The sequence below is a fragment of the Calliphora vicina genome, chromosome 2 (assembly GCF_958450345.1).
Source record: "Calliphora vicina chromosome 2, idCalVici1.1, whole genome shotgun sequence".
In the NCBI taxonomy this organism is placed as follows: domain Eukaryota; kingdom Metazoa; phylum Arthropoda; class Insecta; order Diptera; family Calliphoridae; genus Calliphora; species Calliphora vicina.
Genome location: NC_088781.1, coordinates 40,786,041 through 40,803,017, shown reverse-complemented (window position 1 = coordinate 40,803,017; position 16,977 = coordinate 40,786,041). Strand labels below are relative to the sequence as shown.

Here is a 16,977-nt window from a genome sequence, read left to right as displayed (position 1 = left end):
TAGAGAATACCTACATAAAAGTAAATGAAATTTATATGTAAATGTACGAGGGTTAATAAATAAGTGAAAAGTAGTTATTTCTAAATATCTTGGGAACTATAATTGCAAGATTAACCAAACTTTGGCCGAATAGCTCTCTCATCAATTTACATGGTCGGAATTGTATTAGTGGGCGTGGCATAAAGTCCCCACTAATTGATTCATATTTAATTTCCTTTTTCTAGGTCCATTATTATATAAAATTCAAAAAGTATTATTACAATATAGAAAAAAAGTACCAAAAAGCAGTCACTTGTGGATTCCCATTCACTCGGGTCCATATAAACTTTATTTCATGTTTCTAGGTTAATTGCTGAAGAAATTACAAAAAGTACCATTCGAATTAAGAAAAAAGTACCATAAAGGACCATGTTTCTGGGTCCATTATTATAGATTTTAAAATAGAATTTAAAAAGTACCATTATTACTTCAAAATAAAAATTTTAAATATTTTTAGGTAAACAATATTTTTTTTTCCAATGTTTTGTTTTTAATATTTTGGAAAAAAAAAATTTCGAATTGTTTTTTAAAAATTTTTTTTTTGTTTTTTGAATTTTTTTTTTAATATTTAGCAAAAAAAATCTTTTGGTAAAAAAAAAATTCGATTTAAATTTTTTTTTCCGATTATGACCCATTGTAGGTCCATCTTACTATGGTCTTATATACATACGTCGCACAGTGGTATGAGAAAAAAAAGAGGGAAATAAATCTGTAACTTTTAAACCCTTAGTCCGATTTGAATGAAATTTGACATGCGCAAGGAAGAAGTATAGTAAAGTTTGGTGCGGCCATTGTTCCCCAAAGTAGGACACCTCGGGTATGTTCAAGTTTTAAAATGATTTCAAAAAACTTCCTAATACATCTTTTTAAAAATTTTTTAGATAACTTAAAAAGCCTTTTTTAAATTTTTAAATTGAAATGTATATAACTTTTGAGTCAGTCACGAGTTTTAAACAATTCTTTTTTTGTTTGACATATACATTTGTTGTTAGTCTAATAAAAGAAAAAAAAATTGGGGAATATTTGGAACTGCTGTTATCAAATAACTGGAGTAGGGTGGGTAAAAATGTTGAAAATTTTATTTTCAAATGCGTATATCTCCTAAGTTATAAGAGATAATTGATAGTTTGATAGGTTTTTTGTAGTGCTCGATGAGAAGATTCTATATGTGTAAGTTTTTTGAAATAAGAAATCAGACGAAGAAATGGGATCGTTTTAAAAATTGAACATACCCGAGGTGTCCTACTTTGGGGAACAATGGCCGCAGCCCTGGTGGGACTAAGGGTTTAGAAGTTACAGATTTATTTCCCTCTTTTGTTTTCTCATACCACTGTGCGTCGTTGCAAAGGTCTTTGAAATATCTATCATTAGATGTCCATATATTAACGACTTAGTAATTTTTGGTCATAAAATAGTTTTCTAAAAAATTTTTTTTTTTAAATTAAAAAAAAAAATATTAAAAAAATCTAAAAAAAATCAATTTTAAAGTATAATTTGGTGAAGGCTATATAGGATTCTCATGAAGATGAAGGGTATAAAAAAGTACCATAAAGTCTACCCCTTCTTAATTTAATATTTCTAGATCCATTATTAAAGAAAATCCAAAATGTACCATTATACGAACGAAAAAGTACCAATAGTTCAGTTCACACATGTCGGTACCTATATATTATTCCCTACTCCTAACTTTAACTTCACTCAGATACATATCAGCTAACTAATTTAAAATTTTTAAAAAAACGTACCATTAGGAGAAAAGTACCAATTTCTCTTTTCCTTAAGTTATTTAACTTAGTATGAATCCAGGAAACATTTTTTCAAATAAAATGTATTTCCCGCTTTTACTCCCTGTTTGGTACTTTTTTTTGTCCCAATTTCGGTGGTAAAACTTTATTCTAATAAATTTCTATTGAAAGGTGGGATCTGATAATAAAATATTCATATTTCTATGCAAATTTATAGAAAAACATATTTTATGAAAAAGTACTAAAAATAAACACAATTTTTATCCCTTATGGGTTTGAATTTCCAAAAAGCACCAAATTCATATTCGTTATTTTTTATAAGGTTTGAATTTTGAAAAAGTCGATATAGCCAAGTCCGTCTGTCGGTCTGTATGTTGAAATCAACTTTCCGTAGCTCCCAAATAATTTACATCGGGAATTCTTCCGGCTCGGTTGCTCAAAATGGTAAACATATTTATTGACCCGAATATTTTTTCATCAAAAAAATTTTTTGGTCATAAATTATTTTTCTAAATAATTTTTTTTTTTAAATTAAAAAAAATTTAAATTAAAAAAAAAATTTTTTAAAAAAATGAAAAAATAATTTCGAAAAAAAAAATTTTGTTAACCTAAAAATATTTAAAAAATATTTTCTAGGTAAATTTTCTCGATTATAAATAGCAATCTAAGTTGGACTAAGTTGGGGATATATTGCTGTAAGTAAGTTATTTGTTGATTTGATAAATGATAAACTTATATATACCCTTGCCACTCATGGTATAATAGGTCTAATTTGGAGGGCTCTGGTCCACGCAGTACCAACAATTTTAAAATTATTTTTAATTTTTATTATTATCTACACAGTTAACTTTCAGAGAAATGTATATATTTTTTAATTTCACCTTAAAATTGTTTTTGGTGGATCTAATTTATTAGATTTCATATACATATAGCACAATATTTCAAAACATATTTAAAATAGTTTGTTTTTAAATTGTCATATTTCCCAAGGTATCCCCTTTTTAGGCCCGTCCGCCGTTGTCCTCTAAAGAACTTGTACTTAACCAAATATCTTCTATAGTCACGCAAAGATTTATTCTAATTGGACTATCCTTTTAGAAATTACATATTTATTTCCACTTTTTTGGAAAATTCCCCTCTTTGTCTACACTTAAATTTAAACTGAAGTCGTTAAACTTCGTTAAATTCAGATCGATAAATGTAGTTACCTAGCAGTATTTTATTCCTTACTTGTATATCTATATTTATTACAATACATAAATAGAATCTAAACAAAAGCCTTTTACCTTTTGGTCAATTTGCATAAAAACCATATTTGTCCATTAAAGCGACAACAATTATGAAAAGTCTCACATGCATAGAATAAAATATGCCCAGCAAACATAACGGATTGACTTGGGAAGTGTTCCGATTAAGGATTAACTGAGCAAGCCTACTTTTATTATAACCTTCATCATATAAGGAGCCGCAGAACAAAAGGTACTTTTTCGAATTTTTTTTACAAATCGATATTTTGGTATTTTTATAATATTTGGGTTGAAATGTTCTAGAAAAAATCATTTTGCCAAAATTTTTAAATTTTCAATAAAGTAGCTGCGGATCCTCATATATAAGTTTGACATTCCGTTTGTAATTTCTACATTTTTCATTGCGACCCTACAAAGCATATATCCTCGATCGTTATAGATAGTGGAGTCGATATAGCCATGTCTGTCCGTCCGTAGCCACCAAATAACATACATGATTTATACTATTATAACGCAATAATAAGTCGGACCTACAATGGGTCAAAATCGGGAAAAATATTTTTTATCCCAAATTTTATTTCCAACCAAAAACAAATTTTTCACTTATAAATAAAAAAAAAATTTGTCTCAAATTTTTTTAAATACCTAAACTGTAATTAAAATCTACAACTCAATAAATGTTATGTCTTACAACGCATTTAATCACTCGTTTAATATTTGTTTCAAATTGCAAAATTTCAACTTCTAATTTTATTGAACTCACTACTCTCACTACTCACTACTCACTACTTTTTGCAAAATTTTCATAAAAATTTATTTTCTCTTATAGTTTATTTTATAAATAAATATATTCTAAAGAGCAACTAAAAAATTTCGTACTTTTTAAAAAAGTAGTTTTTCTACTACTATTTTTAAAAATTTTAAAATATTAATATTTTTAAAATCTTCTATTTTGCTTAATGTTCTGTCAAAAAAATGTTTACTAATTTACTACTTATTATAAAAAAAGTAGTAGAAAATTTAATACTTTTTGCAAATTTTTCAGTTTATCTACTACTATTTTTTAAATTTATATTAATATTTTCAAAATCTCCTATTTTGCTCAATGTTTTGTCAAAATTTTTTACACAATTTACTACTTATTATAAAAAAGTAGTAGAAAATTTAATACTTTTTGCAAAATTTTCACAAAAAAATTATTCGCTTTTAAAGTGTATTTTATAAATATTTATATTCTAAAGAGAAACTTACAAATTTTATCATTTTTTTTTCAGAAAGTAGTATTAAAAAATCAAAAATAGTTATAATTTTCTATATAATCATACAAAAATTTAACATAATTAGTACGTTTTGTTAAAAAGTAGTAGGAAATTTACTACTTTATGAGCTCACGCTCAGCATTGAATTTATTAGTCAATTTTGAAATGACTAAGATTTACAATTCACATCCACATGTTTCCCAGGTATTCATTCATATTTCGTCCTTTTACCTGTGCCACCAATATTACTCATACCAAAAACATATTTAGATATGTATGTGTACGTCCATGAGTTTTAATATCCAAATGTTTAAGCTCGTATGTCTTGTTTCCATGTGCATAAATTTGCATGTTGTTAATTGGATTTGACTTTGACATTAACATTTGACAATAATAATATTTGTAATATGGCTCGCGTAGTAGTGGCTTACAAATGTAACTGCTTTTTTTCTGTTGCTAACGTATAGATGTGCTAAATATTAGCTTAAAAATAAAACAAATGCACAAATGCTATTTAAAAAATCATTATCCACTTTATTTTGGCCCCTGCCAAACACGTGATGATTATATATGTAGAGGTACAGTGGTGGTTAAATGTTGAAGTACAAAAAAAATTTAAAATTTTCAATTTATTGGGGTACAACTTTTAGCTTTAATTCAAAGTATTGGCCATTGTTAGCTATGAACTTTTCCCATATTTATGGCAACATATTGATTGCGCGCCAAAAGAACTGCTCATCTTTTGAGGACAAGCCAAACGAATCAGTTTTGTTCGGTACAGGTTCCCAGATTTCAGCAGCTCATAGTAGATAGGACCCTTTTGGTCCCACCAAATACAGAGCTTTACCTTAGCGCCATGAATATTTGGCTTTGGTGTCGATTCGGCTGGTTGGCCGGGCTTCACATACGATATCTTACACTACGGGTTATTGTAATGGATCCATTTTTAATCACAAGCTTTCAAGCAGCATTTAGGACATGTAAAACCTTCTTTCAAGGTTTATCGGCTTCATTTCGTATTTTACCCAATTTTCCTGCTTTGGGATGAATCCTGCTGCTTGAAAACATTTGGAAATTGCTGCTTGAGTAGCTTCCAATGATTTTGCAAGCTCTTGTTGAATTTTACAACAGTCTTCATTGAGTAATGCCTCCAATTCTAGGTCTTTTTACTACACTAATATATATTTTTTTTAACAAACTATTTTCTGTTTATTTAAAACAAACAATTTTATTATCCACTGTTATTATATTATTCTCCCTTTCACTCGATTGATTAACGTTGATTACGAATGTGTTTGGGAAAAAACGTTGGTAATATTAAATATTATTATGCATTTTTAATGTTAGCCCGGTTCATACTCATGATTCATTCATAAAAAAAACTATGACTAGTGTACTTTATACCCTACAGCATAGTCAGTATGTTAATAAGTTCATATATAAAAGAGTAACTGAGTCACTGATTCTCATCATCACCGAGACCAAATGATAGAATCTAGAAATTAGAAAAGAGGACTTTTCAGCCAAATAAATCTACTCCGTTAAGATCTGTCATAGGCTGCAAAGCAGATTCAAATTTTGTTTGGGAATAAATCTTTAATTTCTATCTGGCTGATTGACATGCAATTCCACATAGATGCATATTTCTCTGTATTCAAGTTTAAGATTTGACAACGGATTCTGCAGATACCTCAGCAGCGGCATTGTGAGGTCTCAAAGTAGGGATTCTCAGACATACAACGTTTCTAAACACTTGAGAATTTTTGATGGTTTGTCCATCAACATATCGCAATGAAATTTAGTATATCGTTATAGCTTATGATAGAAAATGTAAAGGTGGAAACAAATATACGATTTCGAAAAAGCAAATCTTTAAATTTCCAAAAATTAATCAAAAAAATCTAAATTTTCGCATTTTTGTTAATTTTGCTTATAAAGACCGCATTTGGTCCGGGGCTGGTAAAAGAATAATATGTATGATTTTGAATACATCATAGTATCTAAAACTGTTGCCCGCTTTGGAATACCAAATTTGGGATTTTTTTAAATTTTAATAAAAAATAGGCTAAATTCGGAAGGGTCTATTGAAATCCCTATTACGGGTTTTCTATTTTTAAGCTATCTCTGTTGAGATACATTTAAAACAAATATAAGAACATTATAACTTCCTTAGTGGGTTTTCAGGCAAAAATTATAAAAATTAAAAGTTTTATAAATTTTTAAAAAAGCCATTAAGTTTTGGTTTCGTTGCTGTTCTTGTTGAGCAGCATAAAAAATTTTACAATATTTAATCAGTGGGTTCTGCATGTTGTTCAAGTCCAAGGAATTGAGCTACTTCGACTGGATGAGTCCATAAATCCGCTGGACGTAGTGAAGTAGGATTGACTGGACAGTTCGATATGTGGAGGATCATGAGGACCCTGAACATTGGGACTACACGGTCTATGCGTGACCAAAAGGTATTGTGCCAGAACGACTCTTGTTTTACGCAGCATAATCTTATCGGCGTCTGTTATCGGTGGTAGGCGATCTCCTAGTACAACATTCACACGGTATCCTGCTACCACGGAATTGATGGGGTCTCTATGAATGTCGTTCAAAGCTGCCACATGCGAGCTACGATCAAATGGATCCTGCACATACCTCTGTATTAGAGTGTCCCAAAAATTTTTTTTTTGGAATTTCGGAACGCATACCCTCTATTTTTTTTATATATGTATATAAAACTATAGTTAAATATGAAATTTTGTCTTTCTATCATGATTGTAACCCGTGCCGACTTGCGATTTAGTTTTGTGGTGCATTTACAAGGGGAAAAAATGCAATTTTTGTAGTTTTTGTAAAAATTTTGCCATTAAATAATTATTTTTGCAATTTAATTTAAAAGAATCGATATGTGTACGTAATTGTCGTTCTAATAAGATATAAATCGCAAAAATTGGTTAAATAATTTTAAAGTTATTGAAACGTGTCTCAGGCCACTAGAACAAGAAACGTAGGAACAAAATTAACATATTTTGAGAAATATTAAAATAAGAGCTTATTTTTACTTAAAATATATACATATTTACTTGTATATGAGTTTTTTTCTTCGTAGGAAAAATATTTTTTTTAACGGCAGTTTCATAACTCCAATTTCAAATTTTTCAATATTTTGTTAAACAAATTACAGATCTTTTTGATCATCACTTGGGGATTTATTGTCAACATAATAGGGAATAAAAATTTGAAAAAATTATGTCAATCCCTCCTATAGTTTTTCAGTACCTTCGATTTAAATTTTGCGATTTTCGAGAAAAACTAATTTTTTGGCCATATTTTGGCGAATGAGCCGAATTTCCTTACTGTTATGATTTTTAAGTAAAAGCTATTCAGAATATAATTTTAAATATAGTCTGAAAGTTTTACTAAAATCGGAGAACGTCAACCCTTAAATCGAGAAGGTCAAAAGTCAAATTTTTCAATATTTGGAATTTCTCATGGAAAAATAGCGAAATGTTATATATTTTTGGTCCGATTTTGATGAAACTCAAGAAAAGTATAACATGATGTCTAGTATTTATAATAACAGCACAAAAATTAAAATTAACCCTTAATAGCACTTGGTGTTAAAAAGACACTCAGCTTTTAAAATCACGAAAAACACATTCGATATGATTTGGGACACTCTACTCTGTATGCTCTCCTCGTATTTACGTAGGTCCTGTCTGACATGCTTCAGGGAAGACTTCAACTGTATGATGTCGAAGTTTGGAAGACTTCTCCGGTGACATCGCAGAAGAAACTATTGCATCAACATGACGTTGTATTCCTTGACCGGTAGAACCTTAGTCTCCTCGTGAAGATGGTGTCCTTAAGGCTGCATTTTGACAGTTTTGCATATTTCTCCACTTAGTATCACTCAACGAAGACGACCACACTGGAGCAGCATAGTTGACCACTGACCGACCAATCGTTATGTAGGTAGCTAGAAAGGTTTCTTCGACCATACCCCAAGTGTTGCCTTGAGGACCTTGTTCCTATTTCGTAGTTTATTCGTGATTGCAGTGGCTTGTGCTGAGGAGGTAAAAAGTCTGACACCAAGATTTTCGGGTGGTTCACTGTCGTTATTTGTACGCCGTCGTCCATGATGCCTAAGTTGAGTTTCATCTACTTCATCCAGGTGGTGAAAATTGTTGCCGAGGACTTCGTTGGTGATAACTGCAGGTTGCATGCAGTGAAGAAATTGTGGATTTAGTTGATCTGTAGCCAAGATCGTGCAGTAGTCCGCATAGGTGTTTACTTCCACACTCTGTGGGGGCACTGGGAGTTTAGAGAGTTCGAAGTTAAATAGGAGCGAGTTAATTGGAGTTAAAAGCTGAGGACTCTTTGTTTAACTCTAAGGGGTTTTGATCATTTGCCTCTAAACTCCACGAACAACTGCCTGCCACTCAGATAGACCACTATCCATCTCTTCGTATTTGGACGTGTAAAATATATTGCTTTAAAACTTTTTTAATCTGATTTCTACCATATTGTGAAAAACACCTCCCACAGAAAGTAAATAGTTATTTTCAAACTATAATTGTGGAAGTCTTGAAATTTAGTCCGAATAGCACCCTTATCATTTTACATGGTTTGACTGAAAATGCGCGGTATTAAATTAGTGGGCGTGGCACCTACCATACAAAGTAAATATTTATTTTCGAATATCTGGAGAACTGTAAATGTGAAAGGCTTCAAACTTCATATGAGTTAATTTCTTATCAGTGCAAGAAGTTAATAAAAAAATGGGAAGGATCGGAACTCAGGGTGAGTCACCTCCCATACAAAGTAAATAGTTATTTCTAAATATCTTGAGATCTATAATTACTAGATTCTTCCAACTTTGTCCGAATATCTCTCTTATCATTTTACATAGAATAGCGAGTTGATAAGTGGGCGTGGAACTTTTCATGCAAAGTATATAGTATTTTCGAATATCTGCAGAACTATTATTGCGACAGCCTTCAAACTTTATACGAATCAATTTCTTATCAGTACATGTAGTTTATCCAAAAATGGGACGGATGGGAACAAGGGGTGTGGCACCCCTTCTTAATTTCTGGCATAACAGGACACTGGCATCAACGTAATTTATACAAAGTTTAAAGACTCTTACAATTAGATTCACTTGATATTCGAATATTTATATATTTTATTGATTTATTTGCTTATAAAATCTTTTCACATTTTTTTTATTTTACTTCGACAGGGGTAGCGAAGCGCACCGGGTCAAGCTAGTCTTTATATATTTTTTCTATGTCTTTGTCATAAAATTCAGCTACAACATATTTTACACAAACATTTCAGTTATGAATACTCTTACATAAACAGCCTTTTGGCAGAAACAGCGCATTAACTGACAAAAAATAAAAATTACACATGTGTGGAAAACCACACAAGATGGTAGGCAACGTATTGACATCAAAATATATTTTTGAATAGCGTAAATTTTGTTTTTAAATGTTTTAAAAAGATTCAGTTTGTGTGGTTTTCCACACAGGGAGGAGAAACGGATTAAGAATATATTAAAATCTTTGATTTTTGACAAACCACAACAAAATTTACAAGCATGTCCGAGGTGCCCTACTTTGAGACTCCACAGCGCTGCTGCTGAGTGGTGTGTGGGGTCCGTCGTAAAAAATTTAACTCGAATACTCCTCTGCTAAGCCAATGTAAAATAACGTATCAATCGAAATATTTTAATTATGCCTTACTGCGAATGCCGGGAAGAGTTAAGAAATAAAATTTTAGCTTATTAAAAGTGTAGTCCACTTTATAGTCGTTTATGTCCCTAAATTATTTCCACATTTCCGTTCTTATTTCATCATTTACAAATTTGTTTTTCAAGTGTAGTTTTGTATTTTCAGCAAATTTTTTTTCTGCATATTTGCTTTTTTTAATATATATATTAGTGTATTTGTTGTTGCTGCCTGAAAATAGTAGTTTTTATAAAATAGTAGTTTTTATTTATTTTTCAGTTTTGTTGTTGTTGTTGTTTTTGTTGATTTTCTGCTTATTTGTTCAGTGAAGTGGCATGCAGCAAAAAGTTTTTTTTTTATGTGTAGTACTTTTGTGCATTTATTTTTTAATGAGTCTATCATTATTTCAATTGCATTAATTAAGCAATAAAACAATTCGTTTGTTGTAGTTATTGTTATGTGTTTTGTTTTTTTGCTGGCTTAAGGATTTTTTTTGTTAAATGTTCTATTAATCAAAAACAAAGTAAATTAAAAAGGCAATAACTTTAATGTTTAAAATCAAGGATTTTTTTGAAAAAAAATATAATTTTTTTGTGTGTAAAAAGCATTGAGTAATTATGGCTTTAATTAAAATTGTATAATTCAAAATTTGATTGATAATTTACTTACCCAAATATCTCTCTTGATTCTTCATTGATTCTCAATGAGTGCAGGCAACCAGTAAAGCCTGTGCCACTTTGAGAGGGCGGTAATTCAATGATTAAACCAATTGGTGCCTGAGGAGCACCACCCAAATGTAACCAAGTATTTAATATAGTGTCCGGAGTATGTAGACGAGGTGGCAATAATTTCAACCAGGTTGGCTGATCACCCGACATGGCTAGTGTATCATTAACCAGCAGAGAAGCATTACAATGGGTGTAATTACGGCTAAAGTCCAATCTAAAATTACAAAACAGAAGAGAAAAAAACACAACAAATTTAATTATATTTCCAAAGATTAATTTAACATGTATAGCTGGTACAAGAAGTAAGTGTAAATCTTAAGCATATATATACAGAGACCCAAGGAAAAGTCTTTTGATTAGTTTACTGCATTAAATGGTTCCTGAAATAACTTTAACTACTGCTCTGTTTAGTATTTATCTGAAGGACTCAAAGAGTGTGGTATGTTTAGATATAAATATTCTTGTACATAAAATGTTAACACTTTTGCCATCAACTTGATGGCTTGGTATGGCATGCCAAACCAAGCCAAGGCATGTTCTCCTCTATGAAAGTACACACATACATGTGAATGTATGTATATGATGTGGCTAGCCAACCTTTAGGCCATATTAACACGTTTAAGTTGTTAACTTGCAAATAAAACCCCTTTAAACAAATTCCCTAAATAACAACATAAATACCCAACACTCATACGTACGAGTGTTCACGTTTATTTTATCTTTAATATACACACACTCTCGCTCTCACTCTCTCTCTCTCTGTCACATACATACAATTCAACTATCACTCATACAAATTTAAATATCATAACTGTTAGAGTGTGTCTGTGTGTACTAGGGAGAGAAATATGCAGTAAAAAAGCCTTCCAAAAGGCCTTATTTTGCAGACACAAAAAAATCATAACTTTTGAACCAAATAAGATAATCAAAAAATTTAGAAAACATATGATAGATAATTGATCAACCTATGAAATGAGTGTTTGAAAAGGGTTCTACGCCTTTTAGGTGCCTTCTTATCGGTTAGCAAAGTTGAAATTTATGGAAAAATCAATTTTATGGGAATATTTTTTTTTTTAAATTTTTGATTTTTTATGTTTTAAAGCTTTTATGATTTAAAATTATTCCAGAAAAGATTTAAAAATTTTTATTTTTTTTGAAAATATTTCAGAAAAAATGTTAATTTTTTTTTTTAAATTTTTTGTAAAATATTGCTTACAATCCGTAAAACAACGTATAGTTAATGGTTTTCACGTTTATATGTCGTAAATTGCCCAAAAATTCATGCAACATTATTTAAAAAAAAAACACACCATGTGTTTTTTTCAGCGACCGTAAATAACGGTTATCCAGAAAATTTCAAATCAAAAAATCTCTATGTTAGAGTCATCGGAGACATACTATATATATATACCGTTATATACCAATAGTTTCGTATTGACGTGCTATTTCAGAATCTATGGTGATATTAAAAAAATTATCTCAACTCCACAGTTAACAAGCCCTCAAAAAAGAAGTTTTAAATAGCCGTCATAAAAAAACTCATTTGAGGACGTTTATTTTTTCCGTCAGAAAAAAACTCATTTGGGAACTTTTATTTTTTTCGTCATAGAATAAAAGTCTTTTAGGAGTTTTATTTTTCCCGTCAGAAAATAAAACTCTTTTCATTAATTTTCTACTTTTTGTCAGTATATTTCTTCGTTTTATTTTAATGAAAAATTATTCAATTGAAATGCAAGGGGCTTTACAAATTATAATGATCTGACCAGCGGCAAGCTTTAGGTGTCAATTTACATAAAATGAGTTTTATTTTCTTACGGAAAAAATAAAACTCTTCAAATGAGTTTTATTTCTGACGGAAAAAATTAAAGTTTTCAAATGAGTTTTTTTTATAACGGCTATTTAAAACTCTTTTTTAAAAGTTTCATGCGAACTTTTATTTTTAAGTTGAAAAATAACAGTTTTAGATGGATTTTTATTTTTAATGTCACAAAATAACTGTTGTAAAATAACTTTTTTGATATCCCTTATAAAATGACGATCCATTACCTAGTTTTCAGGATACTGTATTTGAAAGCGGTCCAAATTATCTAAAAATTGTCTGTTTTTTTGAACACTGAAAATCAGTTAACTGAAGGGCTATATCTTCTGAACCAAAAATCTAATAATTGTAATAATAATAGCATATTTTGACAATTTCCTGTAAAACATGAAATTTTTGATTTTTGCAACCTCACTTGTTCTACAGGCACCACTGTGCGTTCATTACGAACCAATGAAAGAGGGATTTTGAAGAGTAAACTTAAGCTTTCTATATAAGTATTTGATATTGGTGGAAACCTTAGGACTCGAAGATTGCTATTTTAGTAAAATTAAATAATTTTATACAAATTTCGCATCATTTACTTTAAAAACTAAAGAAAATATAATATGGTGATTTTACTTGAAGATCAAATTAAAATTTAAATTAATTTCAAATTTTAACGGTTAAAGATATCATAACAAAATTTGCAAATAGTATAGATCTAAATGTCCTTAAATCAATGCCATTATAGTTTCTGAAATTTTATATTTTCAAATACCGAAATTCTTAAAACGGGAAAAATGTGTTCCAAAAACTGAGTTTTTTTTATAAAATTCTCCACTGTGACTTTATTTACAAATAAGGAGTTTTTTCGAGGATCACTGCTTTACGTTTTTAGAACTTTTTACTCAAACTTTTTTTTTCAAAATTTACCAAGTTTGGATAGGTCTAGGGGGGAATATGTGCGCTTAAGTGAACCAATTTTTACTTTAGACGTTATTGCATAGTTCACTTTCCTGATCATATTAAAATTGTTTATAGTCCCGATTTTTTTTTTAAAGAAATCATATAAAACTTTTTTTGGAAAAAAACTTAAGGCCCAAATTTTGTAAATCACGTCACAAAGTGATATTTATATGGAAAGCAAAAACAAAATTTCAAAAATTTGAAAAATTTGTTTTTGTTTTATATACAAATTCTTAACAGAACAAACGCACCAAAATTCAAGCGTTGGTTTGCCTTTCATAATTTGAAAATTTTGTATATAAAACAAAAACAAATTTTTAAAATTTTTGAAATTTTGTTTTTACTTTCCATATAAATATCACTTTGGTGGTGTGATTTACAAAATTAGGGCCTAAATAATTCGAAAAACTTAAATAAACCTAAATATCTCTTAAACTAAAAGAGATAACCCACTAAGCGTATTTTTTGTAGATCTTCTTAAGAACTATTTATTTAAATATCAGCTCATTCGCATCATAAATGGGTTTTTGGCCATTTTTTCTTTAAAAATGTCAAATCCATGGTGAACAACTTTGGGGGCCAACCACTGGTCCCCTTTTCGGCAAGTAAGCTGAACTGTCAATCGTTTCGAAAATACCTCAGATCCAAACTTGTAAAATTGCATTACGATATCTTCTAAACCGCTGTGCGTTGAAGGCCTGTAAGGAAACTACCTCTATCATAAACCTGAAAATTAAAGCATAATTGAAGGTGTGCCGAAACTAGCCTTTGAAGAGGTTTATTAGGGAAAATATTCTTAATGAATTCAGCATAAAACCTAATTAATGAACTTCAAAGTATCACGAAGTACTACTTCACGCGAATTTCACAACATCAAATGTTAGGTTCCATCAAATATTATAAAATACAAAATTTTTTAAAAGATGTTGTATCTTCTTTTGGTTTCATGTAACGAGAGCAAAATAAATTATATAATAATTGGAATAATTGCTAAACCAATCATGTTTGAATTATAAATAAAGCTTTGTTAAATCCTAAGGGTAAGCAACTCCCTTATATGATTTCTTCTGCGAGAAGGCAGAGTAGATTAGTACCTCATCTTTTCAAAGGCCTTCAAAGTGAAGACCCAGCATTTCTTGTCCAGTGGGTATAATTGTAGAATATATGTTTGCTTGTACATGTTTGTTTATGAGTTTATACTCTCACATCATTTGTAGTTTAGTTGCTGGTATGTTAAGTGTCAAAATCCTAAAAACTAAAACCCAACACATAAAAAAGAAAGGACTCACTTTAACATTACAAAGTTTCGTTTTTTTTTTGTATGTTTTGGATAAACAAATGTATAGAAAATAAGTCGCCTTTTTCTATTTACACCTTTTCCAGGTAAAGTTGAGAAATTATTGAACAAAAATTATCAAGTAGGACCAAAATAGAAAAGTTATCATCAGTAGATGATAACTGATAGACCAGTCGATAGTGTGCTGGACTATTAATCTGAGGGTTGCGGGTTCGATTCCCGTCAGAGACTCTGGGTGTATCTGCAGACAAGCAAAACGCTTCGCAGTTTGTGTTTGTTTATAAAAAAAAGATAACCAATTCTGCTATTTCGAAATGGCTGTTCTGATTAATATTTTCACATTGTCGCCGACAATTTATGACCGATTTCATTAACATTTTTTTGTTAGTAAATAATAAAATTATATGGAACTTATAATGGTTTTATATTTTTTGAAAGATACATATGTCAATAAGAATAGCTTTAAAATAGAAAACACTTTCCAAAATTTAACTTATTTTTTCCCGAAATTTTGAATTTATGGAATTCCAAACCAGACCATCTAGAAATCTTGTACCTAGCCATTTAAATCTATGACTCTATAGTCTCGGGCAGCTGCACATAATGTGCTCCACTATCTCCATCTCCATCTACATCCCCACACACCCTACAAACATACTGTGTGCTATTATTCCATTTACCTATAAAGGACCCAATTGAACCGGTTATCACTCCTACTACAATTAGTGTTTTGGTTGTCTTTACATCCAGTTTTGTCCAAAAGGTCTTGGAGACTTGACAATCCGTCCTACTATTCCAGGATTGGTTTGGTGGAGTCGCGGAATCTTTCAAATATTAGCCTGTAGTAGTGATAATTAGGAGGTCTTATTCCCCTGTGACGTGTGCTTTTGTCAACTTCGTGGCTTTCCTGCACGGAAAGCCTTTCATTCATCAGAGTCAATATGACCATTTAATTTCATTACCGACTATATTAACCCCGGCCCTGTACCAGAATCCATCAGCTAAAACTGCACCATCTTCGAACAGTTGATCTTATCCAATCCATTCATCCCTCTGGGGAACTCTACTGGGGGTGAGACATCGAAGTTAAAGATCCTGACATTATGATCAGAGCAACGGTTTCACTAACTAGGACTTAAATAGCCTAAGTAAGTTTCTTGCCGCCATACTCTCAACATAGATCACGAAAGGTAGTAGATGTAGGATTATATCCAATGCCGCCTGTGGAGTGCTGACAAAGGCACCTGTTATACCTAGACATGCGCACTAGGGTGGCCCTTAATAAACGAAAGTTGGATTTTGGCCATTCTCACCCTCCAGTTTGGTGAACATTAGCAAAAAAAATCATCCTGAAAAAATTTTAGGTAAATCGGTTGGGGTTAAGACGTGCCGCAAGCCCTCTGAAGTTTTGAGATGCATTTACAAGGGGAAAAAATGCATTTTTTTCAGTTTTTGTAAAAATTTTGCCATTAAAAAATTACTTTTGTAATTTAATTTAAAAGAATCGAAATGTGTACGTAATTGTCGTTCTAATGAGACATAAAAAACAGAAATCGGTCAAAAAATGTTAAAGTTATTAAAAATTCGCCAGGCCATTAACGTGTCTCAGGCCACTAGAACATGAAATGTAGGAACAAAATTAACATATTTTGAGAAACATTAAAATAAAAGCTCATTTTTACTTAAAATATGTCCATATTTACTCGTATATGAGTTTTTGTCTTCGTAGGATACCGTTAACCTATTCTTAGGTATGAACAAAAAAATTTAATTTTTTTAACGGCAGTTTCAAAACTCCATTTTCAAATTTTTAAAAATTTTGTTAAACAAATTTCAGAATTTTTTGATCATCTCATTGGGATTTATTAAGAGTATAATAGGGAATAAAAATGTGAAAAAATTATGAAAATATCTCTTATAGTTTTTCCGTACCTGCGATTTAAATTTTGAAATTTTCGAGAAAAACCAATTATTTGGCAATTTTTAGGCCAATGAGCTCTATTTCCTTACTCTTATGAATTTTAAGTAAAACCTATTCAGAATATTATAGTCCAGATAATTCAAAATATACTCTGAAACTTCTACTAAAATCGGAAGACGTTAACCCTTAAATCGTGAAGGTCAAAGGTAAAATTTTTCATGATCGAAATGTTGTATATTTTTGGGCCGATT

At 30.4% G+C, this 16,977-nt stretch overlaps 1 protein-coding gene across 1 annotated transcript in view; it reads right to left on the bottom strand.

Moving 5' to 3' along the window:
• Window positions 1–6,602: 6,602 nt before the first annotated feature.
• The window catches only part of LOC135950403 (protein eyes shut-like), a 63,742-nt gene continuing 53,367 nt past the window's right edge, over window positions 6,603–16,977 (bottom strand). Inside the window, exons 4-5 of the mRNA XM_065499949.1 lie at window positions 10,683–10,955; window positions 6,603–6,933 (exon numbers count right to left, since the gene is read on the bottom strand). Coding sequence (XP_065356021.1) covers window positions 6,603–6,933; window positions 10,683–10,955 — 604 coding nt within the window. The remainder of the gene's footprint in view (window positions 6,934–10,682; window positions 10,956–16,977) is intronic.